This window comes from Megalobrama amblycephala, linkage group LG7 (genome assembly GCF_018812025.1).
Source record: "Megalobrama amblycephala isolate DHTTF-2021 linkage group LG7, ASM1881202v1, whole genome shotgun sequence".
NCBI classification, from domain to species: Eukaryota; Metazoa; Chordata; class Actinopteri; order Cypriniformes; family Xenocyprididae; genus Megalobrama; species Megalobrama amblycephala.
Genome location: NC_063050.1, coordinates 53,608,692 through 53,634,544, shown reverse-complemented (window position 1 = coordinate 53,634,544; position 25,853 = coordinate 53,608,692). Strand labels below are relative to the sequence as shown.

General features: G+C 35.1%; 1 protein-coding gene across 3 annotated transcripts in view; it reads left to right on the top strand.

Annotated features, from left to right (window-relative positions):
• gpc6a (glypican 6a) overlaps nucleotides 1-25,853 on the top strand; it is a 263,321-nt gene that overhangs the window by 31,570 nt on the left and 205,898 nt on the right. For 2 of the 3 annotated variants that reach the window (XM_048198035.1, XM_048198034.1), the window contains exon 2: nucleotides 24,886-25,044. In XM_048198035.1, the coding sequence (XP_048053992.1) occupies nucleotides 24,886-25,044 (159 nt within the window). Of the gene's footprint in view, nucleotides 1-24,628; nucleotides 24,766-24,885; nucleotides 25,045-25,853 lie in introns of those variants that run through there. The other variant, XM_048198036.1, reaches the window with a different exon arrangement.

Sequence of the window (25,853 nt, the reverse complement as noted above, 5' to 3'; positions counted from 1 at the left end):
AGATACTCTTTTAGCTGCTTAAAGGGGACACGATATGCATCAAAGCTGTGATTTAGGGGTTTTGTGTGTTCTGTGGCTGATAGAAAAGGTGATAAAGTTTTACAGTAGGTGCACGGTTAAAATGTTCATTCTTTTATATTAGTTGTCAACCAATAAGTGATATTTCAATGGTATGCTGATAACTAGATAATATCGGACTGATTGCTATACTTGACTCACTTGATGATTGCTGATATAATGTCATTGATAATAATCATAAATGACTTTTGCATTTTGTTCGTGAAACAGAATATCCAGAGAGAACAAACTTACATTACAGGAACTGACTGCATTGTAAAAGGTTTTATGTGCCAGAATCAAGTTGTTTTTTTTTTGTTTTGTTTTTTTGGTCAAATTAATTTGATGTTATTTTTTTTTTTACACTTTACACAAATAATAATAATAAAAAAAATCTGTTTACTGTAAAAAAAAAAAAAATCTTTATCACATTTTTTTTTTCTTTTGTCAAATCAACTTCAATAATTAATTTGGTTCAGATAACATAATATTTTGACTTTCTGTTGATTAAACCAATCACCTTCATTGCATGAACTCAACTTTTTAATTTCAATGAACTCAAATTTTTAAGGCTACCAGGTAACTTACTTTTTTAAGTTAAACCAACCATTCTGTTTTACATTGTTGTTTTCTGTTAATATTACAGCCTGATTGATGTTTCAGTCTGTCATTTAGTCAGAATGATTAGTAAAACTTGCTTTTCCTCTTGGTTAGATTATATTTTTGTACATACATTGATAAAATAAGTGATAAGTTATTTTGACTAATTGCGTAATTATTCCCTGATATGTACAATACATTTCCCCCCCCTTAGCTAATTAGACATTTTACTACGCTCTAAAAAATAAAACATTGGTTCAAAAAAAAAAAAAAAAAAATTTTCCACTAGAATTTTTAACTTAAGCCAATTGGGAGAATTACATTAATTCAAAGCAATATTTTGAGTTGATCCAACATAACATTTTAAGTAAGGTGAAGACGTTTTTTGGACACAATAAAACGCATTTCTAAGTAACATGAACTTACCAAGCACCGCTTGTCACCATGATGGTAAATCTCCAAAAACCCACATTAACAGAAACTCTTCTAAATTAGCATAACAAAACACTAATTACTGCTAAATATCCCTTACCGTTAATCTTGTGCAAAAAACATTATATAACACTTAATTTTAGCATTTACTCTCCCTTTCAAGTGCCATGGGCAAAGCATGATGGGAAATATAAATCCCAGCCCAGTTTCACTTAACTTAAGTTCGTCTAAATTAAAAGTATTCATACAACTCAAAACAATGAAACGCGTTTACACATCATCAGAGTGTATTTTACATTAACAGAACTTAAAATTAAATACATTTTTGATTAACTGAAAATGTTAAACTATGACAAGTCATGATAGTATATCGAATCAAGGCATAATTTGTGTGTCATCCAAGCTCAATAAAATAACAATTACAAGTAAAAAGTCTAACAGCATTTCAGAACTTGATTTTTTTCATTTCACAACAATATATATATATATTTAAGTAATGACTAAAGGTCCCCTGAATTAGTTTTTAGAGTGTAGTGTTCAATTCTGGCATGTGATAGCTAACTATAAAATAATAAATAAATATTGACATCAGAAGTATAATTTTGAAGTTTAGCTGAATTTTAAAACATTAGGGAATATTTGTATTTACTATATACACATTCATCTAGGTAGTGGCCTGCATGTAAATTTGCTACTATTTACATTCAAATGATAAGCCATATTTGAGGTCGATGAATGATAGGCGAATGTTTGGATTTCCTGCCCGACATACAATTACCACAAGAACCCGCCGTTAACAGTCTGTCCCTCATGGACTGAGTGACTTCGCCACAAGGTTTTTTTGTTGTTTTTTTCTTCGACTAATATAATTTTCGGTCGACTAAGCCTCTTCTAGTCGACTAACAATTACTCAAATATTTGGGGGCAGCCCTAGAAATTTTATTTTATATCCTGTTTCTGCCTCAGTTGAAACTGAATTGCAATTAAAAGGCATTTTCAGGTCAGTTCATTAAGCCAACTTCGACTTCTGTTAGTATTAAAGGCTAATTAATTGGCCTGGTTGATATTTCGGACTGTAATTTAGGCTGAATGGACTCATGGACAGTCTGATGCTGATGAGTCGACATGAACAACATGAGTTAAATTAACAGAAGCATTAATCAAACAGACAATGTAGTCAAGCAGAATCTGAGGTCTGATTCTGCACAGTTCATTTCTGATTGTGGAAAGCGCAGCACAGCGGGCTTTTAGCGGCCAGATGACAACCGAGCCTCAGTGGCTTGTGGCAGTGGGAACAGGTCAGGCTGTCCATTCCAGATGGGTGGAGGTGATCGGCGGACGCCTCGGGCCGTTCCTGGGCAAACTCCAGCCACCAGCTGCTACCTGTAATACTGCGGTATGCTCCAGTTAGCATCTCTGCAGTGTGCAGTGGACCAGCATTTTTCCCCTTCCCATTGCTCTTCCATTCCCAGAGTTCCAAAACTTGATTTTTTTTTTTTTATTGTGGATGGATGCATTGCAATTTTATATGCTTTCTAACTCTAAACCAGATATGATAACCAACTGCAACAAACCTGACAAATATTTAGATTAAAAGTGCACAGAAAGCAACATAGATAGTGATTATTGTTGTGTCAGATGCAAAGTGGAATGAGGGATATTTTTGGTTGATATGCACATTGGATTTTCCATATGTTATGAGTATAATGGCTTTTATGTGTTATTTATATTGAAATTATTTCATATAGTTATATTTATAATTTCAGACCAAATTCCACACTGTAAAATGATTAATAAGTCATGGCAACTTTTTACAACTCATCAAAATAATTTAAGCAATTTCAACTTTTTTAAAACAAGTTATATAAGATTCAACTCGATTTAGGTCAGTTTAGGATAATTTAAGTTGATTATACTTAAAAAATGAAGGCAGATAAACTTAAGTTTTTAAGTTGAAACTGTACTTCCTGTTTGTGCCTCAATTAAAACTTAAAGGGATGGTTCACCCAAAAATGAAAATTATCCTATGATTTACTCACCCTCAAGCCATCTGAGGTATATATGACTGTCTTCTTTCAGGCAAACACATTCGGAGATATATTTAAAAATATCCTGGCTCTTTCAAGATTTATAATGGTAGTGAATGGGGGGCGAGATTTTGAAGCCAAAAAATTGCATCCATCCATCATAAATATAATCCATATGGCTCCAGGGGGTTAATAAAGGCCTTCTGAAGTGAAGCGATGGGTTTTTGTAAGAAAAATATTCATATCTAAAACTTTATAAACTAAAATAACCAGCTTCCGGCAGATGATTAATCCTCTGACGCGATGTATGCTCTAGGATGTAGGAGTATCGTAGGCTTAGATGCCTTTCGCGGTTCAAACAAATAGGGCTGGGCAGCAAACTCAAGCTCCTCTTCTCTTATATCGAAATCCTCCGATATTTCTCTTCAAAAATTCTCATTTCAGACTTCTAATTCATGACTGGTGTTTTGTTTTGCTCTATCCTCTGCACTTCCTTGTTCGACATTGTGCTATGCGTCGGGTCAGGGGTCGATCAAATCGATGTGTATGGCCATCTGCCAGAAGCTAGTTGTTACAGTTAATAAAGTTTTAAATAGGGATATTTTTCTTACAAAAACCCATCAGTCCTGAATGCCACAAAACATAGAAGTACTGTAGGCTTGCACATTAATTTTTGTCATCACATCACTCCTGACATTCATAAAATAAGCATAATAAAGTTTTATTTCAGCTTGCGCTCCCTTCTGAGTAGATGAATACTGTAGTAGTTTTTAAAACCTCTCCTTTTAATAGCCTGCATGTATCATTCTCGACACCTGCGTTTCTTGCTAACAGCGTATTCCTCCATTGACATTTAACAGAAGCAGCTCCACCTGCGAGCGATGTGTGACCCCTCATTAGTGGTGAGGGGGTTTGAGTGGGGAACTGTAAAAATGCTCATAAGGCTGTTAATGTACATTAAATGGACTTTAAATTACGGCAGGGTTGAGTGCCCACTATATGTATGGAGACCATCTTTCGGTGGATAAGGGGCCGGTTACGGGAATGTTGGATGAATTGCTGCCGTCTTTCCGTTTGGTAAAAGCTGTGGATCAGTGGGTCATGGAATAGTTTGCTTGAGAGCGTATTTCCATTAAATCGCCAGGTAAAAGCTGCTGATATCGTGGAGTCTGAGGTTTGTCTCAATAATGTCTCAGCGTTATTGGGGAGTGTTAGATCTCTCTTCTTTCAAAATTGCTTTATTTTAGCAACACTAACAAAGAAATGATCATTGCCATGTGTTTTTATAATTTATTTATTGGATATGTGCACATGTATACACACACATGCACATATATAAATGTGTATGTGTGTGTGTGTGGAACTTTTTTGCTCATCAGTCACTGTGGCCAGTGGTTTTCCAAAGTTACTAGCCACTCAGCATTTTCACAGGCCACAATTTTGACATCAATACCATGGGGAAATACTGCCATATAGATATTTTTAATATTATCTCATAATTTGGCAGAAGGTGTATTAGGCTGCTGTCACTTTAAGACTTGATGCACTGATCCATTATACTGATCCACTGTATATGTATTGACAAATTGATATTTTGCACTTAGTTTTTTATTTCAGTTGCCTTTTTAAAAGCCTACAAATGGAAAATGTACAGGCTTTATTATATAAAATTCAACCCAACCATTCAACCAAAGTGGCTAGTAGGAGCGACTGCATTATATATATATATATATATATATATATATATATATATATATATATATATATATATATATATATATATATATATATATATATATATATAATGGCTATATATACAGTACAGTCCAAAAGTTTGGAACCACTAAGATTTTTAATGTTTTTAAAAGAAGTTTCGTTCTTTAATTTCTTTTCAAAAAAAAAAATTCTTACTGACCCCAAACTTTTGAACGGTAGTGTATAATGCTACAGAAGCTTTGTATATATATATATATATATATATATATATATATATATATATATATATATATATATATATATATATATCCACACTATTATTTGTTGGCATAGCATTGCCTAATAAGTGAGAGAGGTAGTTATTAAAATAACCACAAATAAAGCAACCGCATAGCATTTGAAAGCACAAAGTTTGGTGTTTTCTGTATCTCTTTCAATGTGCCTTTACTTTTACTTGAGGAAATCCCAGATATCTGTGGGCAAATTAGGAGTGGCTGCCAAAACTGGAAGTGATTTGGATGTTGAAGGTAAGCCTTTATCAGCCTCAGAGAACTGAAACATATGGTGACATTTAGTTCAGGGAATTCTCTTCACAATTGTGTATGGACAACTTCAATTTGGGTCTCGAGTCCCAGCTGTAATAGAGGAAAGTGGGATATGGAGCAAAAGTTCACATGAGCAAAGATCACATATTATGGCTTATTTCCCACTTCCTATAAACTTTCATGCTAACATCCAATTAGTGAATAACACATCCTGCATCATATTTGCTGAATGAAATCCAACACTTGTTTCTTGCTAACTTTGGTGTGCTGATTCCAAAACTAGTGCCTATTTTGCTGTAGCACATTTGTAAGGTGAAGAAGATTGAATTATCCCTTAATCACCAAAAAAAAAAAAAAAAAAAAAAAAAAAAAACCCTGCCACAAAGACATGATTCCTATCTTCCTCCGAGCCAGCAGGATACAACTATTTGCTCAATTCTCAGCCCACTGTCACATGAATCACCTTACTTTCTGCCTAATCCTGATTTCAAGGTTAGATTATGACCAGTGACAGAAGAAAATGCAAATATGACCCAAATGCACACATCTGTGGGCGTTTTTCTACATCCAAACAGTGACATTACATTCATTGTTCTTTGACATTAAAAGGAGCTATACTTTTGCAAGGATATACTGTCAATCCAGACACCATCTACGCTGCTGACAGTAACGTTTAGATGAATATGTAAATATATGCTGGACGCTTTCCTCTCAATAATAAAATAAAGGCACAATAAAAAAGACAGTGGTAAGAAGCAATTAAGAAAGCATCTGTTCATAGCGATATGAATATGTTTGCACCAGCTCTGCAATTCACCAGCATCATATCGACAGATGAGGTAATTAAAATTACACTGTTAGTATATTTGAGACTATAGACTGTAGATCTGATTATGTGAGACAAATTAATCCCTTTTCTTTGTATGTCACATGCACAGTACAGAATGGCTCTTTCAGTATTATCCTGAACATTGTATAAGCATTTGTTTCGTTTGTAATTTCATCTTGTTCACTCATTGGCAATTAAAATAAAGTGATTAATACATAAAAAATTCTTACATATAGCCTCTTTAAATCGAGTATTTGAACATGTTTTTTTTTTCCAGTCATTTGCAGATTGCAAGTTTGAATACCTTTTTTTGTCATTAAAATGGAAACCTTTGATATTTAACTGCTTTTGTCATTTTGATAAGTGCTTTAAAGCTGATTTTACTTCTAATTTGAAAATTTAATTTGGAAAAAAAAGAGTTTGTATTGATATTTTTGAACTTGGCATCATCAAATTATGTAATATTAGGCTTTTTTTGCTATAGATAGATATGGTGCTGTGTAATAATTTACATTTTTTTACTGTGTTTTTTGACAGCTAAGAATGATTTACAGTTTGGAATGTCATGAAAGTTAGTAAATAATGACTAAATGTTAATATTGGGTTGAATTATTCCTTAGATTCAATTAGATTTAATCAATTACTTATATTTTGCTCCTCAAAAGCAACACTGAACATGCAGACGCTGTTTTGGCCTGGACCCAGTTGGATCTCAGCATCCATCTTGGCTTTAAGGGATAATTAAGCAGCGTTTGGTCTGAAAAGTAATTCATTATGCAGTATAAGGATGATATGTTCATTAGATGGACTTGTGTTATTATCATTTTAAAGGGTAACCCGGCCATGACAACAGAAGCAGCTTGAAGGTCTTTAATCATGTTTGTTGGTTTGGTTGGAGGTGGTCTGGCAAGCGTTCAAAGAACTTGGGACCCGAAACCGTCTGCCTTCGCTCCAAGACCTTTAATGTTTGCTTTGGCTGAATGTAGCTCGTCTGTCCCATCACGCTCTTCTCTGAAGGATTCTTTGTATGGTGAGGTCGGTCATGTCCGCGTGACACACTCTCATATTAGTCTGGCAAAGCTGATAATGACAGACTAGATGAAGATACAGGCAACAAACACTGGCCATGTTCCCTCAGCCTGGCTCAAACTATCAGAGACATTTCTGTGGGTTGAGTTTGTATTGAGATGTTTGTTTACAGTGGCTGTGTCTCATTCTACTCCTTAGTTCCCTTTGATGTGAATCAAATTTGCGTTTATTGTGCGTATTCATTGCAGGTTCTAAAAAGTACATAATGGGAACTGATTATACCATTATGAAATATATATTCAAATAGAATAATTATATAATTTAATATTTAAATTCTAGTTAATGAAAATATGATATTATGTAATCAAATGAACTATTTTTTTATTAAATTAACTATTTCATATTAAAACAATTATTTTATTTAATTATATAACATGTTTAACATTAACTAGCATGACATAATTATATTGTTTATATATATTTTTTAAACATTATATAATCAAATAAAAATAATTGTTATATTAAATAAATGTCATAACATCATCGAATACTAGTTGAAGTTATATAATCATGTAAAAAAATTGTTTAATTAAAAGAAATAAAATTTCATAAAATCATGTGAATTTATACAGTATTGCATAATCAAATAAAATAATGATTTTTAAATTCAAATTATTTAATAAAATCATGAAATGCTAGTAAATATTAAATACTTAAATAAAATAGTTTCATAAAATCATGAAATGCGATGTTGTATAATCAAATGAAATAATTGTTTTATTAAATTAACTAGCATTTCATAATTTAATAAATTTTATTTTAAACATTATATCAAATAAAATAATTGTTTTATTAAATGAAATGTCGTAAAAATTATGAAATGCTTGGTAATGTTAAATGTGATGTTATATAATCAAATAAAATAGTTAATTGTTTTATTACAAATAATTTCATAATACAATCATGAGTTAATGTTAAATCGATTGGTAATGTAATTAATTGGTTAGCTTCAAAAACATTGTTTTTATGGTTGTCTTTTGTTAGATTATTTTATTTATATTTTTGAAAAAGAAAGGCACTTAAGACGTTTGAATTCCATGATAATTCGAGAGATTTAAGAAATCATGTTTTCGATAGGTGAATATAGTGAGCTTCCTAACCTTTCTGTGAATTTCTAGGGAGAAAATACACAGTTTATAACAGTGGGACAGCCCTATATTGTCTGGCTCCCTGTAGTGCATTTACTACCGAACAAGAGTGTGGATTGAGACAGAACCAGAGTCGATAGAACTTCGAGAACAACACAGGCTGGTTTGTGCTTTCTTCTCTTTTGATAGACACAAACACGGTGTCGTGATCAGCTGCACGGTAAAGCAATAAGCTTGTTTTATTGGTTGCTTTGTTTCTATTTTCATTGCATCAGCCCTGTTCACATTAGAATCTAATTTTCCCCAAATCGCCTCTTTGCATAGCTGTGTTTTAATGAAATTTTATGATTGGCTGTGTTGTTGTTGCTTGGTGTGGTATTTCACTTTCAGTGAGGACAGACAAATTATTTGATGCTCAAAATCTGTGGTGTTGCAGCTGGTTAGGACAGTGAAAGGCAGTTGGAGCTAGAGTAGCGTCATTCTGTCCAAATCCTATGGGATTTACTCTCAAACTATGATATAATAGGGTGTAGTGTTGCACGATATACCGGAACTATACGGACATTGTGATAACCTTTGCGATATATTTAAGAATGACAGCATTCTAATAAGAGCAGTATTTCATAGTTTGCGTCAATGTGTGACACTGGTACAGGTGTATACAGAGCTCTTGCCTGCAGGGAATGAAATATATTGGCGCAGCGCATGAGAAAATAAAGGGCGGGACGTGTTTGATGTTTAAAAGAGTTATTAAAGGGTTAACGTTAAGCTTCGAAGCTTAACAAATCTTTTGTTTCGAATCAGTGGTTCGGAGCGTGAATCAAACTGCCAAAGTCAAGTGATTTAAGTTTCAAAACACTTATGACGTAACAAAGCCTCATTTACTGAAATCATGTGATTTTGGCGCTCTGAACCAAACAAATGATTCTCAAAGCTTCGAAGCAGTGTTTTGAAATCGCCCATCACTAGAAATTGTAGAATAAAGTTGCTATTTTGTTATTTTTGGCACACAAAAAAATATTCTCGTTGATTTATAATAAGTTGAACAACTGTAGTCACACGAACTGTTTTAAAGGTGCTAAAGAGGTTCTTTTTGTCGAGTTTTTGAAATGAGCGCATGGGTAAGAACAATCCCCCTCCTTCACAGCTCATTTAGAGGGAACGCCTCCCAAAACTCGTGCACGAGTATCGGAACACGAGTGTTTACCACCGGCATTCACTGTGTTATTAAGCCGGGCACACATTTAACGACTAGCTAAAACATTCTGACTGTGCTCAACATACAGCGATTGTTTCCTGCTCCTGAAGCAGATTTATATACTTTCACATGGAATTTGAACACCGACTGTAGCCTAATCGCAAACTGAAAGCAACTGGCTCTGACTGGATGCGTTTGAGCGCGATCAGTCATAAGTATCAATTTACATTCATATCATTATGTCGGACTCACCGCAGGTAACTCATAATCTGCAGTTGTTACTCCTGACAAAAACATTGCATGCAGCGCCTGTGTAGTGTGGAAAGTTACTGGAGCGCGCAGCCGCGCGTCTCTCACATGGATCGTCATGGCAGTGATTGACAAGCCAGAGGGCCAATCGTTTACGCGATGATCGCGTAAACGTTTGGCTGATGTTTTTAAGGCCCTACCTCGTGCACAGATGATGTATATTAATATTATTACTTTCAGTGCACCTAATAAATAGTCTTTTATCAGTTAGTAAAGACAGTTTCAAGTAATATTGCAAAAAATGTATAAAACAAAACATCCTCTTTAGCACCTTTAAATATGTTTTTAGTAGCTTTCTGGGCATTGAAATATGGAGTGTTATTGCTGGCGATGCAGGACTCACTGAGCCATCAGATTTTATCAAAAATATCTTAATTTGTGGTCCGAAGATGAATGAAGGTCTTATGGGTGTGGAATGACATGAGGCAGAGTAATTAATGACATAATTTTCATGTTTGGGTTAACTAACCCATTTAAGATTAATAAGCCTCGAAACAGAGCTCAAAGCGCTGCTTGTACTGTCGGGCTCAGACCTGATGCCTGCACGCAGAAAGCCACCTTTCAGACAGCATGCGATCACGATCACTGCAAGTTTACAGTATATCTCACAATTCTGACTTTATGACTCGCAATTACATTTTATAAAGTCCAATTTGCGAGAGATAAACTCACAATTTTGAGGAAAAAAAAGTCAGATTTGTGAGTTTAAATCATGCAATTCTGACTTTATAACTTGCAATTGCCAGTTTAAACTCGTAATTGTGTGAAAAAAAAGTCAGAATTGTGAGATAAGAAGTCACAATTTTTTTTACGTTTTTTATTTGGTGGCGGAAACAAGCTTCCATACAGTTCTCATTCATGGATTATTACACTTGAATGGTCAAAAATACGTCAAAATGCCAACCTGGTGAGTATCCACTCAAAGACAGTTGGGTATGTCTTAAGTGATCGTAAAATAGAAATCGGGTTTGTTCCAATGTATTGAATCCATGCATCAGGTCTTAAAGTGACAGCAGCATAATAAATCTGTTGCTGTCTGTGTGATTAATGTTAATTAAACAACAAAAGAGAAATTATAAAATGTTAGGTTCTTTCATATTATTCAGTTACTTTTACTGTTGTTTTAGTTTTTTGCTGTAATATCGATTCTGTATTGGTATCACAATATTTTAGTCAGTCATAATTTTGGTTTCATGACAACACTAATAGGGTGACACTCATAAAAACATGCCATGCCAAATTTAAATGCAGAATAGATTAAAAAGAGAGCAATTATTCGCATTGCAAGTTTGTTTTGGGGCTATTTAATGTTTTGCATTCAAATGCATTGCATTGATTCCTAAGAATCACATTTTGTTCTCAAATCCTCACAGACTTATTTTATTTTACTTATTTATTATTTTCCACACATTCTTTATTATAATTCACATTGTACTGCATTCATGTATATACAACATGATTGATTTGTCAAAGGTTGCTTCCCCCCCCCCCTTTTTTTTGCTTCCTGATGGCATATTTACATCATATTCAAAACATTACAGACAAAAACAATATGAAAGTTTGCAAGGAATAGAATCACATGCATGATCAATTATTTGTTGAATGAGATCCTTTTAAAAAAAAAAGATATTTAGTGAGAAAAAGGATTTTGTTGGTCTTAAAAGTAGACTTAATTTACTTTAAGCAAAAATGAATTGCTTTTTTTTCCTTTTAATTTTCGGGTGAAATTTGCTCTTAACAGATTTCATGAGCGAGACAGAAGCTGAATGAATCAGATCAATGCTTCAGCTATAGTCCAGCTCACTACGTTTCTCCCAGTAATGAAGTAATGGAGGGCCTGAACAAGGTGTCTAATCTATAAAGATAGCTTAGCGCGTTTAGCCTAATACCCCAACATGTGCTCGAGTCCGAAGCTTCGTTTAGCAGTAGCGGACGAGTCCAGTCTCCCACTGCTGCTTCTGAAGTCACTGATTTGGAGTTGGTTTTGATGAGCACGTATCTGATGGCGGATCGATGTCGATTCAGAAGCTGTGGCACTATCGAGCGCGGCTCCTGCGACGTGCGAAAGCAGCCTGGACTTGATTAGTCATGGAATTAGCACAGAGCTCAGGTTTCCCCGTCTCAGCCCACGACGGGCGGCGAAAATCTCTTTGCGGTTCTTAAATGAGTCCGAGTGCTCTCTCGTTTTCGCCATCCCATCATTCTCTCCAGGGCTGCACTACATGATAAATGACTTATTGGGTGGCCACTGACAAAAGTCTCCACACACCAGCCAGGCAATAAACAACAATGATTATTGATTTTTCTATGCTCCTCGCCACGAAACAAAATGAACCAAAATGACATGTGGTTTGTCGGGACTCGCTTCAGGTGCTGCGAGCGGTCTGGGCCATCAAAGAGAGCGGCACATCATCTCTGTCGGCTGTAAATTAGGCTAGCGCTGTTTTTCTCCGAGGTGCTGGAGGTGAACGGGCTGGCAGAGAGTCTCTTGGTGGGCCGTGGGACCCACCATATGGCAGCAGCCATATGCAGGAGATCCCTGTGGCCAGGTAGACTAATGAATACCGTGGAGAGTTGCTCCAAGTTTTTTTGGCATGACTTTGTTCGCTGGGCATAATCAGATCCCATGGCTGGTTTTGCCGCAGCATGAAATCTCTATCCCACAGTTTTTTTTTTTTTTCATCCTATACTTGGTGTCAAATACCTGCCGTATTGTTCACAGAGTGTTTGCACACTTCATGACCAATTAATTCCTATGACATTTTCCAAAAAGAAATCGCTATCAGGGCTCAAAAAATATTGGGATTTTTAGTGCAGCACAAACCTTTTTACTTGTAACTTATAAAAAAAAGTTTAACTTAAACTATTTATTTATTTGTTTGTTTGTTAATTAGGTGTTTTGGTTTAATATTTTAAATACATATTAAAAATAGCTATTTTTATTTTCAATTATATATTATTATATTGTTTAATATTTATTAAATACAGTATTTAATTTTTTATATTTAAATTATTTTTATTAACATTTTTCATGCAAAACTATTTTATTTTGTGTATTCATGTTGTTACGCTTTTATTTTTATTTTATATATTTAAATATTTTTATTTATATTTAATTTTATACTTAATACTTTTATTTTTTATTAACACTTATGTTTATGTTTTTGTGTTGCATGTTGCATTTTTTTTTTAACTTGTCAAAAACTATTGGTTACCATGGAAGCTTGTTTCCGCCACTAAATGGAAAAATTAAAAATGTAATTGCGACTTTTTATCTCACAATTCTGCCTTTTTTTTCCTCAGAATAGTGAGATTTAAACTCACAATTGCGAGTCATAAAGTCAGAATTGCATGTTATAAAGTCAAAATTGTGAGTTTTAAAGTCAGAATTGCGTTATATAAAGACAGAATTGTGTTAAAGTCAGAACTGTGAGTTAAAGTCAGAATTGCAAGTTATAAAGACAGAATTGCATGATATAAAGTCGCAATTGCAAGATACAAAGTCAGAATTGCGTGTTATAAACTTTTTTCTTGCAATTGCGAGTTTATATCATGCAATTCTGACTTTATAACTCACAATATAAACAACCTCAAGTTATAAAGTCAGAATTGCATGATTTTGTGAATTTTTGTGAAATTGGAATTTATATCTTATTATATTATATATATATATATATATTTTATTTCATGGTGTAAACAAGCTTCCATAGGTAACACGTTTTGGATCATTAACAGAGAATTTTTCCACTCTAATATGACTTCAAACTAGCAATAAACTATAATACATTAAGCTTCAGAGTGAATATCAAGTAATCAATTCATAGTTTGATTTTCTGAAAGATGTTTCTCTAACCTAAAATCTGTTTGTTTGAGCATATATTTTCTAACACGGCTTTGAATACTTGTTGCTTTTCTTCTCTATTTTCTAATAAACTTTAAGACAGAAAACCAGTGCAGCATCAGACAGGAAACAGTAATACATTGTGAAAATCAATCTAATCTACATAAGAACTCTGTCCAGATGAAACCTGTTCTCCAGTTAGCTAGAGTCGTAGTGTTGTATAAGTGTTGTTTTTTGCTCGACTGTGGTCATAATGTAATGAAACATGAAAAACCTGTCTGCTCAGATAAACTTCACAGAAAGAGAAATCCAATTCAAAAGCCACATATGAGCAGAAAGCATCAGGTAATAGCAGGCCGTTCCCTCAGAAACACACCGACTCTGTTTGGATCCATGGGGAGGTCTGGAAGATGGAGAGCTACAAGAGTTTGTCTTCTGTTTAGCAATATAATCCCACCATCAATTACTTCCATTTACCCACTTTTAAGGAAAGCTAATTTGTCTTACACTACAATCAAACACTCATTATGTGAAATGTAATTACTGCCAGCTTGAGTTAAGATTCAGTTGTAATGATAGCACTACAGATGCTTCCTTCTCCTCCAATCCTTCCCAAAGCAAACAAAAGGCACTTTTCTGTTCCTGCGATGTCTTTTTGTTTGGCTTTCTTTTCACAGAGCTTATTTAACTTTACACCACATCATTGTATTTTCAAAGTGACAGCCGTATCTTTAATTCGATTCATTGGCTCCACTTGAAGGCCTCTCCGTTGATGAATTGCACGGCTTATGAAATTAGGCAGTGTGAGGAGAAACTAGTTGCATGCGTGTTAAAGTGAAGCAAGAAGTTGGCGTTTAATGGGCGACAGACGCTCGTCATGACCGAACACCAGGGCTTATCTCATAGCTGGAGTGTTCATGTATGCATTATAAGCATATCTTACACAATATAATATCTATCTATCTATCTATCTATCTATCTATCTATCTATCTATCTATCTATCTATCTATCTATCTATCTATCTATCTATCTATCTATCTATCTATCTATCTATCTATCTATCTATCTATCTATCTATCTATCTATCTATCTATCTATCTATCTATCTATCTATCTATCTACCTACCTACCTACCTACCTACCTACCTACCTACCTATCCTCAACTTTGGCATACAGTCACTTCCTCATGATGATTTACTTGTTTATATTGAATTATTGGATGTACAGCGAGTTTATCTGAGCTCTGTAAGTTTAGCCACAGCTGTTACCTTAAATTATTTAATGAAATCTTGCACAGTGAGCAAATAGTATCAAAAAAAAAAAAAAAAAAAAAAAAATTCAAATCTGGGAATTCGAATTTCTGTGCAGAATCTCAGAGGAACCGTGAGTGATTTCTTACTGTATTTACGTCTATATAAATGTAATTTTGTGTTTAATATTTACAAAAGTTTTGCAGTATCACTTCTGTATATGAAAGGAGATTTTTTTTTTGTAAATAAGAAATCAAACTTTCAGTTATATTTACCACAAGCATGATTGGTCCAGGGAGATATTGGTCCATCAAAGAGATGCAAATTCACAACGATGCCCCATGGAGGAAGAAGCTTGGAATCGTTTTATGAAGCAAGTGGTGCCGTTGAAATGTCTATTAACTCTATCATTTCTATAATGATGCAATAGAGAGTAACCATCAAAACAGTCGACTCCTGAGGAATAGAAAATAATGAGAAAAGAAATAAGCAGGCTGTTTGAATATGATCATGTTGTTGTTTTTTTAAGTTGAAGTTATCCTCGGGGTGTGAAGAGTTTCTTTTAATATGAGTTTTGGATTATTGATCACTTTTTTTTTTAAATATAATTAGTAAAACAAAGTAGTACAAACTGATTTCATGTTTGAACTCTCAGGCTCATTGCTACTTTAACACATTGTGGGTGGTTTTTATAATGTGGTTGCTACTGCAAGATAAAATTCCCTGTAAACCTACACAATCTCTCAATCTTTTTTTTTTTTTTTTTTTGCTGGTTTATTGAAAGTTTTTCAGCAATTTTTGTCCACTATAAATGCAGGAAAAGTTGCATTCCAAACTTTAAAGGGGTCCTTGATTATGATTTCACTTTTTTAACTTCAGTTAGTGTGTAATGTTGCTGTTTGAGCATAAACAACATCTGCAAAGTTACGACGCTCAAAGTTCAATGCAAAGGGAGATATTGTCTTTTATAGAAATCGCTTTTTAAGGACTACAACAAACGGCTGGAGGGACTACAACGAGCTTCTTCCTGGTTTAGTGACATCACTAATCCTAAAATTTATAAACTCCACCACCGTGAACACAATAAAGGGGGTGAGGCCATGTTGGGCTGCTTTAGAGAAGAGGACGAGTTGTTGTAGTAGAGTTTTGTTGCCATGCCGTCATTTTACGCTGGACTGCTTCACAAACGAGGGTCAATTCAATGCTGGATTTGCACAAAAGATTAACATGACGGCACATGCTAGTCAATGAGTTGAATCAACTCCACAGCAACTACATAAATTTATCCACTAACCATTCAGAAACATCTAGTTTCATTCTAAAAGTTGTAACTTCTTCCTGAGTCTCTCCATCAGTGTCGACTCCGGTTTGAACAATGTAAGGCTGAAGACCGTTACTGACAATCCTCATTTTGGCTGCGTGAGATTCTCCAGCTTTGTTGTTGTTGAGCAACCGAAGCGTGAGCTGTTAAAGCTCCGCCCTCTTCTGGAAAGGGGGCTGGGAGCAGCAGCTCATTTGCATTTAAAGGGACATACACAAAAACGGCATGTTTTTGCTCACACCCACATTTGGCAAGTTATAATAAATGATCTGTGGGGTATTTTTAGCTGAAACACAGACACATTCTGGGGACACCAGAGATTTCATCTTGTAAAAGGGGCCCTTTAAAGATGCCCTTTTATAAAGTCTTGATTTTGTTTTTAGGCAAGTCTAGAATAGGTTTTAATGCTTGAATGTTCATAAAACACATTTTATATTATTGCAGCACCTCTCTTCCTAGTCTGTTTGTTAGCCAACTATGATCGCAAGTTCCATTGAATTGTATTGGTAACAATGGAACTTGTGACCACAGTTGGCTTTGGGAAACACACCCCTGATTAGTTCCTGTCTCTATAAAGCCCTTCCTTCTGAAAAGCACAATGTGCTCTGATTGGTCAGCTGGACCAGTGTGTTGTGATTGGTCAACCACTTCAAGCGTGTTTGGGAAATGTCCCACCCCTTACCACAGCCGCCAGTTTCAACACACTTCTAACTAACTCAACCAGGCCCCGCCCCTTTATTTTGCATATGCCTTGGGCGGGAATTATTTAAATAAGGAATATTGTGACGTGTTCCTTCCCAGAAGAAAACTCAAGACTACATTTGAGGCGTTTCAGGGAGTTCAGAAACAGTGTGCACTGATATAGAGAATAACTCCCTTTGGAGGGACTCTTTAATGCTCAAGTTAAGGAATTTGTTTATTTTCTTAACCCAAAGTATGGAGAATAATAACATATTCTCTATATACATTTGTGCATGTCCATAGCAGCATGCTGAAGCGCATGCATAAATTAGTTTTAGAGGCCGTCTCATATGTTTGTGTACTAATAAATAAAAGATTGTGTGCTGTTGAATATACTGTAGGCCTTGATATTTCAAACATGCTCGCTGTTTGCAGTCTCTCAGGTTCCAGCCAATGCTTATAGGTGTATTCAAACTCTTTTTAGCTAATTGGTTAGTAAGCTAGTTTGAGGGTGGGAAGGAGAAAATATCCAGCAGATTTTCTTCATTAGCTAACATGACAGAACTTTACCACTGCAGTTAATTTGTCAAACTCTTCATCAGGTTGGATGTTGAATCTTTTGATGTAGAGAGCGCGTTCAATGTCGGTGAGCATCATTTGCACTATATAAACTGATGTTTCGTTCTTTCATCATTGAAGATTATTTCTAAATCTCCAGTCACTGAGTGCACTTTGGTTTTCAATAAACTGTTTGATTCTCTTTTTTGGCAACATTTTTGTTCATTTATTTATTTTGTGTCGACAGCACAGAAGCACAGAATATATATATATATATATATTTTTTAATTTTTAATAAATGTAATCCCTCTTGAAAACACCATATTTTAAATGCATCTTTAATCCGATTAGTGTTATTTTGCTATGTTTACTTTGTATGTATTGCATTGCACCCCAACCCTGCTGATGATTAGTATTAATCCAGAAAGAGGGATACAAACCTTGAGGCTTTGCTGATGTAAAATATAGTATGATACCTTGGATTTGACTTTTACATTTATCGAAGCAAAATAAGAATCAAAATTGCATTACGTGTGAAGCTAGATGGTATGCATAAATAACATTTGAATATTTTATAGCAGATTTGCGTTTGCAGCCCATTTTATTTCAGTAATGTGAAATAAAAATGTGTAACCTGAATGCAGTGCAATCGCTTTGGAAAAATGCTCCTGACAAATTCATAAATGTATATAAAATTGAATTAATTCTCAAGTAAAAGTATGATATCCAGTAAGAAACAATGCGAGTTATAAAAGTTATAAAATATTTATTTATCTGTTAGAGAGAAATTATTATTTTAATTCAGCAAGGATACATTAAATTGATCAAAAAATTGATCAAAGACATTTACAGTTTTACAAAATACTTTTTAAATAAATGCTGTTGTTTTGAACTTTCTATTCATCGAAGAATCCTATGCTTCACAGTTTCCACAAAGATATTAAGCAGAACAACTGTTTTCAACAGTAATAATATTATGAAATGTTTATTGAGCAGCATATCATCATATCAGAATGATTTCTGAAGGATCATGTGACACTGAAGACTGGAGTAATGATGCTGAAAATTCAGCTTTGATCACAGGAATAAATTACGAAAATAAAACATATTCAAAATGAAAACTGTTCTTTTAAATTGTAAAAAATATTTCACAATATTACTGTTTTTAGTGTATGTCTGATCAAATAAATGCAGCCTTGGTGAGAAGAAGAGTTTCAAAAACATTTAAAACATCTTAGAGGCTCCAAACTTTTGAACGGTAGTGTATGTTTTAACAAAATTTATTTATTTTACCAGACAGTTTCTCACAGGTAAATTACCAATCCTATGCACAAATTATTGATATTTTTGGCTCAACCATAGTTTGCTGGGTGGGGAATGAGGTTCAATGGGCTGTTCTGGCAGGAGTGATCTTGTTCCGTGTCTGTGGTAAATGGACTTTGTCTCACTCTCATCTCTCACTGGCATTTGAACACCAGCAGCACTCCCTTATAGTCAGCATTTCCAGCTAATTACAATGCTGCGCTTCAATCACGCTCCGTGCTCGAGGTTCCAGAGATAACGATCCATAACGATCTGCCACATCTGTGCCAGGATAGACCAGAGACAGAGGAAATGAGAGAAAATGATTAACTTAACGTCTTAGAACGGTTTGTGAAAACCTCATGTTTATCATGACCTCACCTTGATTTGCTTAAAAACACTTTGGGTTGAAGCCAATGTAATGTTTGTTGAGAGATGACAGGCTTTTCTTCAGTTATTCTGCCCTCATGAATTACTTCAATCTTTCTAAGATGAAATGTGGGGGCTGCGTCTGTCATTATCTGTGACGGGCTCATCTGACACGAACCAGCTGTTGGCACATGGTGAGGCATCGAACAGAATCCACAACTCATGAGCTGAGAAATGTTTATCGTGCTTGAGAATTCAGCTGACCTGCAGGAAGATTTCAGTGCATTTCGTTTAATTATGGAGCTTGTACTTGGTTCTTTTGGTCTGGGCCAAAAAAAAAAAAAAAATGATACATTTAGTCCTGGTTCGCTTAGCATTCACATTGTCATTTTTAACACCAAATATAAAGAAAAAAAAAAAGGCTTTTATGACATGTATTTTGTGATGCTGTGTGCTGGGCTAATTGTGCTCATTGTATGTGTGTACATACTGTATGATGATATTTTTACCAACTCAGAAAGATCGAAAGATCTGCTGTAAGGAGACTGAGTTTTTGACGCCTGTACCGAACCGTAATGGGCAACATTGCAACTATGATGAGAAAAATCCTTTTTAGGGTTGCATCTTGTGGCATCATGTCCTGTTTAGATGTCTTTGGTCCATGTTGTATTCATATTTCAGTCAAACCGCACCAGATTTCATTTGGAAGCGGACTGAGACCCACCTTATCAGGAGTCTTGGTTCGCTTGTTTGGTACACAACAGGGTTTAGATGGCAGTATTCACACATACCCAAATTATCTGCACTAACAGAGCAGTCGCACAAGAGTTTGTTTTAATCTAATCAAACTTGCCAAGTGTGAACACACCCTTAGTGGACTTCTTATTCATGTTTTGTCTCAGATGTTTCTCCTAGAATAGATGCAAATGAGTCAATAGTTGTCATCAGTGTTGGCGAAAGTTACTTTTAAAAGTAATGTGTTACAATATTGTGTTTCTCCATAAAAAGTAACCAATTGTGTTACTATACAAAAAAATGTGAATTAAATCAAACTGAATTGAACTTAGGCCCTGTTTACACCTGGTATTAAGAAGCATTTTCATCAATCGGATCACAAGTGGATGACGCTAAATACAGGTGTAAACAGGGTCTAAAACGTTTTGAGATTGTGGTCGATTGTGTTTGAACAGCCACAAAAGACCACCTACTCTTGCCTATGGACTTAGTGCGTAAACATTATGGGAAGCGCGCTAGCCAGATGGGATTTAAACTTTGTCTGCTGAGCACCCAAGAATGGTTTGAAGACCAAACGTACCAAGCACAATGTTCTCTCACAATTCCTGATTTCTACCACACACTCACAGTAGGGCTGGGACAAAACACAGATTCTCGATACATACAATGATTCTGGATCGATTCTGATATTTTCCCTCTCAAAACAAAAAGCTGATGCTCTCCATATGTTTTCCGTCGTGTTCATATGTAAATTGCATGAGCTTATTTAGTCCAGTAGATCAAAAGATCTGAAAAAGCCCATACATTTACCCACTCATATACCCTCCCCTTGAATAAACTTTTTATGGAAAGTAATGCGTTATAATATATGTTACTTACTCACCTGGGCTGGGCTTGCTTGTTTGTTTTCAATAACATTAAACAAGTTCTACTTTTTGCAAAAGTAAAGGCCATTTCACACCAAAAGTGAAATGAATAAATGAAATGAATTGAAAAATGAAGGAAATGCAAATTCACACCTGTACAGTAGAGGGCGCAGCTCAAACCTTTCAGCTGTGCTGCCATTCTGGGGTGCGTTTCCCAAAGCGAACTATGGTCGCAAGTTCCGTCGTTACCAATAGAGTTCAATGGGACTTACGACCATGGTTCACCAACGATGCTTTCGGGAAACTCACCCCTGGATAGCAGAAGAATAGGACGCACGAGAAGGTTAAGAAATTATTAAGAAAGTAAGATTAAATACAAAGTATATTTGTGATATTTAACATTTAAATACTGCAGGTTTGCATAATATACTTAGTTTCCATTTCACTGCTTTTATTCATTTTGAGGAATAATGAATCTGATTTTGTGCATGTGAGATGAGTATATGCATGCTCACATGTAGTCTAGAACTACAATGTCCATCATGTTTATCTAGCGCCTGATTTCTCTCAACATGGGGACAGGAGAGCTGTCAGTCGTTAAATGTGAAAAAGTAACTTGTGTTACTTATTTGAAAAAAGTAACTCAGATATTTTGTTGTAAATTTAAAAGTAATGTGTTACTCTACGTAACTTACGTTACTTGTGATGAGTTACCCCCAACATACATTGTCATACAGTAAGAGTACAGAGCAAAAAAATTAATATTTAGAATTGTAATGTTTCTTGAGCAGCAAATCAGCATGCTAGAATGATTTCTGGAAGATCATGTGACACTGGAGAATGGAGTAATGATGCTTTGATCACAGGAACAAATTACATTTTACAATATAGTAAAACAGAAAAGTCATTTAATAATATTTAAATAATAATATTTCAAAATATTATATTTTACTGTATTTTGATCAAATAAATACAGTCTTGGTAAGCATAAGAGACATCTTTCAACATTTAATGTCATTGTCATTGCTGTCTTGTTGAAACATTTGAGGTATTAAAGAAATCCCATTTGTGATTTAACTTTAAAATGGTGGAAAAGTTTTAAATAATGTTTTGAAACACCCTTGACCAACCAATTCAAGATATTGAAAGCATGCTTAATGTTTGACGAAACTTAAATGTGATTGAACTTTAATGTGAAAAAGTTGCAACAATGAATATTGAGGCTTATAATGTCTGTTTCCTATTATTCCCACCAAAGACGTGTTCAGATACGGCCCTGTTCATAAATTGCACAATTTCTCACTCATTACAATAAAACGAGGAGACTCATGCGAGACACAATCAGAAATTAAATCGCACACAGGCCTCAAAATAGTGCAGTGCAGAAGTCAATATATACTCGAAAAAAAGGGCTAGTATCTTCCTTGCTCAGTATGTAATAGTCTGATATTAGTTTTGAGAATGAGATTTTTTTCTCAGAGGCTTGAGGAAGGAGGCAGCCATGTCATTACCAACACACTCTTGTTTATCACTTTTGCTCACTGCAAGCAACTAATGATTCCTTGCCAAAATTTGAGGTGATTTTAAATGTATCATTAGGCTGAAGTTTTGCATTTCCTCCATATATTAGATTGTCCCTCGATCCACATGTGCCAGAAGCTCTTTGGCTTTGGTTTAGAGGTGATACAGTGCTGGTCTGGCTGACTGCATGTTTAATCCAGCAGGTGTTGGGGAGATTTTTACTCATGAAGTTGCGATGGGCGAGGCGGTTTAAGGTGGACAGATGGTGTAGACGGACAGGTACAAAATGCAAACTGTTGGGTTGTAGAAAGAATTCAGTACTCTTGGGAACCAAGTTAAAAATACTGCTCAAAACCCTTTTAGACCAGTTTAAAATCTTCTGTTTCTTTTAACTGTGGGTGCCTGGACTTTTTCTACTTTAGAACCTGCTACCAGCTAATATTAGAGTACTTTTCTGGTATTTTGGATATTTTGGGATATTTTTTTTGACCCGATCAGAACCAAACCAGTACAGCAAGATTCTTTAGAGTCTGTTTGTCAATAGTTATCCTAAAAAAGTTGAAATTCTAATTCACGGTCCCTAAGGGCTGCCAAAAAGTGGGTGGAGACATTTTTACAAAAATGGCTATAACTCGTGAACGGAATTAGATATTTTCACCAAACTCAGCACACGTATATAAGAGCTCATTCTGTAGTTGTGTGAAAAAGGATATGGCGACTGGCCACTTTGTGGCACTATAACAGGAAAAAAAAAACATGAAAATGGCTATAAATACTTCACCGTTAAGGCCTTTGCACACTGAGTCCGATGCATATTAATGAATGCGTTGCGAAAAAAATCACAAAACAATACAAAATTAATTCTTCAAGCAGTGAGCAGGATTTAGTTGTCCTTTCTCTCCTTAAAAAGAGGAAATATTGGATCCATCCAATTTCGCGATTGCATAGAGAGAAAGGAGAATTCACCTCATCAAGGAGCTGCATGATTATCCCAAGTGTTTCAAAGTTTACTTCAGGATGTCAGCGGCTCAGTTTGATGCTTTGCTACTGGCACAATCTGTCGTTGTATTCCGCACGTTGTTTGTCATTCAGTGCTGCTGTTTTGTGCTGTAGGCACCGTGGATCCATTTGTCAGATGGCATTCGGGATTTTTGCGTTCACGTAGGGTGGCTCTGAATTGTCAAAACGTCTCTCAAAATGCGTGCCACGGATGCGAAAAACGCAGAAAATCGAACCTGATCCGAATATTTTTTTGACGGACGAAAGTTTCGAAGGCAGTGTGCAAACGTGATTGACATAATGTGAGGTCGAATTTATTTTTTAACGTGCGAAAATTTTGCATGCGAATCTCGGACTCAGTGTGCAAAGGCCTTTAGTCTGATCTACTTGAAAATTGGCATGTGGTGTCTTTGTCCGAGATGCCATGACTGTCTATGTGGACATTGATGCACCTCAAAAAACATGTCTGCCATTGACCACTGAAGTTTGAGCAGATATCAAACAAGGTTAATGGAGGCAGATCAGAACGAAACTCGCTGGGCCTGTTTGACTCTAGAAATTAGAAAGAAGTTGAACTTTACCCTTTGGGTAGCTATAACAGGATAATTTAGAAAAGTAACTCCTAAACGAAAATTTACTTTTAGGGAGATCGGACCATAGGTGGTGCTATAACTGTTAAAAATCTTTAAAAAACATTTATTTCCTATGGTAAATTGCCTGTATTGGCTGTAAGTGTTTATTTTTTCCTTCGATGATTTAAGTGGTTACATGCTTGCTAGATAAAACATAATATTTTTTATGCATATTGTTTCTGCTCTAAATGTTTTTTTTCTTGCTTTCCAGTAATATTATTATTATTATTATTATTATTATTATTATTAAAGCTTTTTTTTGAAGATGTGTAAGTTATATATTTATTGTCAGTAAAAAAAAAAAAAAAAAATTTATATTGTCATACAGTATATATATATATATATATATATATATATATATATATATATATATATATATATATATATATATACTTAAGCTGAAGATTATAAGAGCATAAGATATGCACTGAATATTTCACTTAGATACCCCACATTATGGAAGTAATTTGTTTTTTCATGCTGACTTGAACCTGGTTTAGACTTTTTCTCAACAGGGAAGCTATGTAAAATATCACACTGAACATATTGTAATGTAATGCAGCCTGTCAAGCATGAAGTTTCAAAAATAGACGGGAAATACATTTTCACACTGACATTTTGACAAGTTTTCTACTTGTTCGCAGTCATTAAAAAGCTCACCTGAGTGCAAAACACGTGCCTGGAGGAAGTTTGAGGACGGCTCTCAAACATCCATCTGTCGCTTTGACGTAATTAAAGATGTCACATCCAGAGGCGACATGCACCATTAATTTCAGTTGGTGCACCTTCACGTCTTCGGTGCGGTTTGGGAAATCACACATCGCAGCTCTGGCTTAATGAAGCGTGTTTGATTTGGTGTGATGAGCTCAGTGTCTCCCTGTGCGGCTGTGTGAAATATGTCCTTCTCCCGTCCCACAGGTGAACATCTGCGGGTTTGTTCCCAAGGCTACACCTGCTGCACTTCAGACATGGAGGACAGACTCGGCCAGCAGGGTAAACTGGATTTCGAGAAATTAGTGGATGAAAGCAGCCGCACCATACGGACAGTATTTACCTCCAGACATAAAAAGTTTGACGGTAAGTGTGCAACAGTTTGATTTGTGCTTTCTAGCCCAACATTATTGTCCAGGCTTTTTGGTTCAATCGCATAGTCCGTAATAAACAGATGCAGTGCAAAGCAATTGTATTTTCAGTGTGGAAATAACACTGGAATTGATGTCTAATGACACCTGGCTGAGTTAAAAGGAGCAAAAAAGAGAATGAAGCAACAAATCTTTGAAGTTAAAAAATGTTTAGTGTTACTACTAGCCAATGAGTGAACGAATCACTCTGTTGAGTCGGATCTTTTGAATCAATTGTTTGAAACTGTTCACAAAACTGAACTTGCAGATGAATCTTATAATGCAGTAAAGTTAAAACAAATAGTTGTTACTAGTAGGAATTGAGAACAAATCATTCTGTTGAGTCAGATCTTTTGAACCAGTTCTAAATGATTCGTTCAAAGTAGTTATTGTGTTAAGAGATTCGTGGATATAAAATGTGATCTGCCCGAATAAGTCGAATTCCCATCCCTTTCTATGTTTCGTTGTTCATGAGTAACTCAAATTTTTAGACTGTCAAGGTAAAAAATGAAAAGAAATATATAAAGTCTGTTCAATTTGAAGCTGCTAATGAACCGAATCAGGTCTTTTGAACCAATTCAGACACCGGTCGAAGACTGCGTTCAGACTGTCAGTCCAAATCCGATTTTTGTACATATGTGACTGAAATCCGATCAGATTTAGCAAGTGTGAATGGCCAAAAATGACATGAAATGCGTATTTATTTATTTTTATTACATCCGTTTCGAGATAGATTCATAAGGGGTTTGAAATCCTATTCCAATC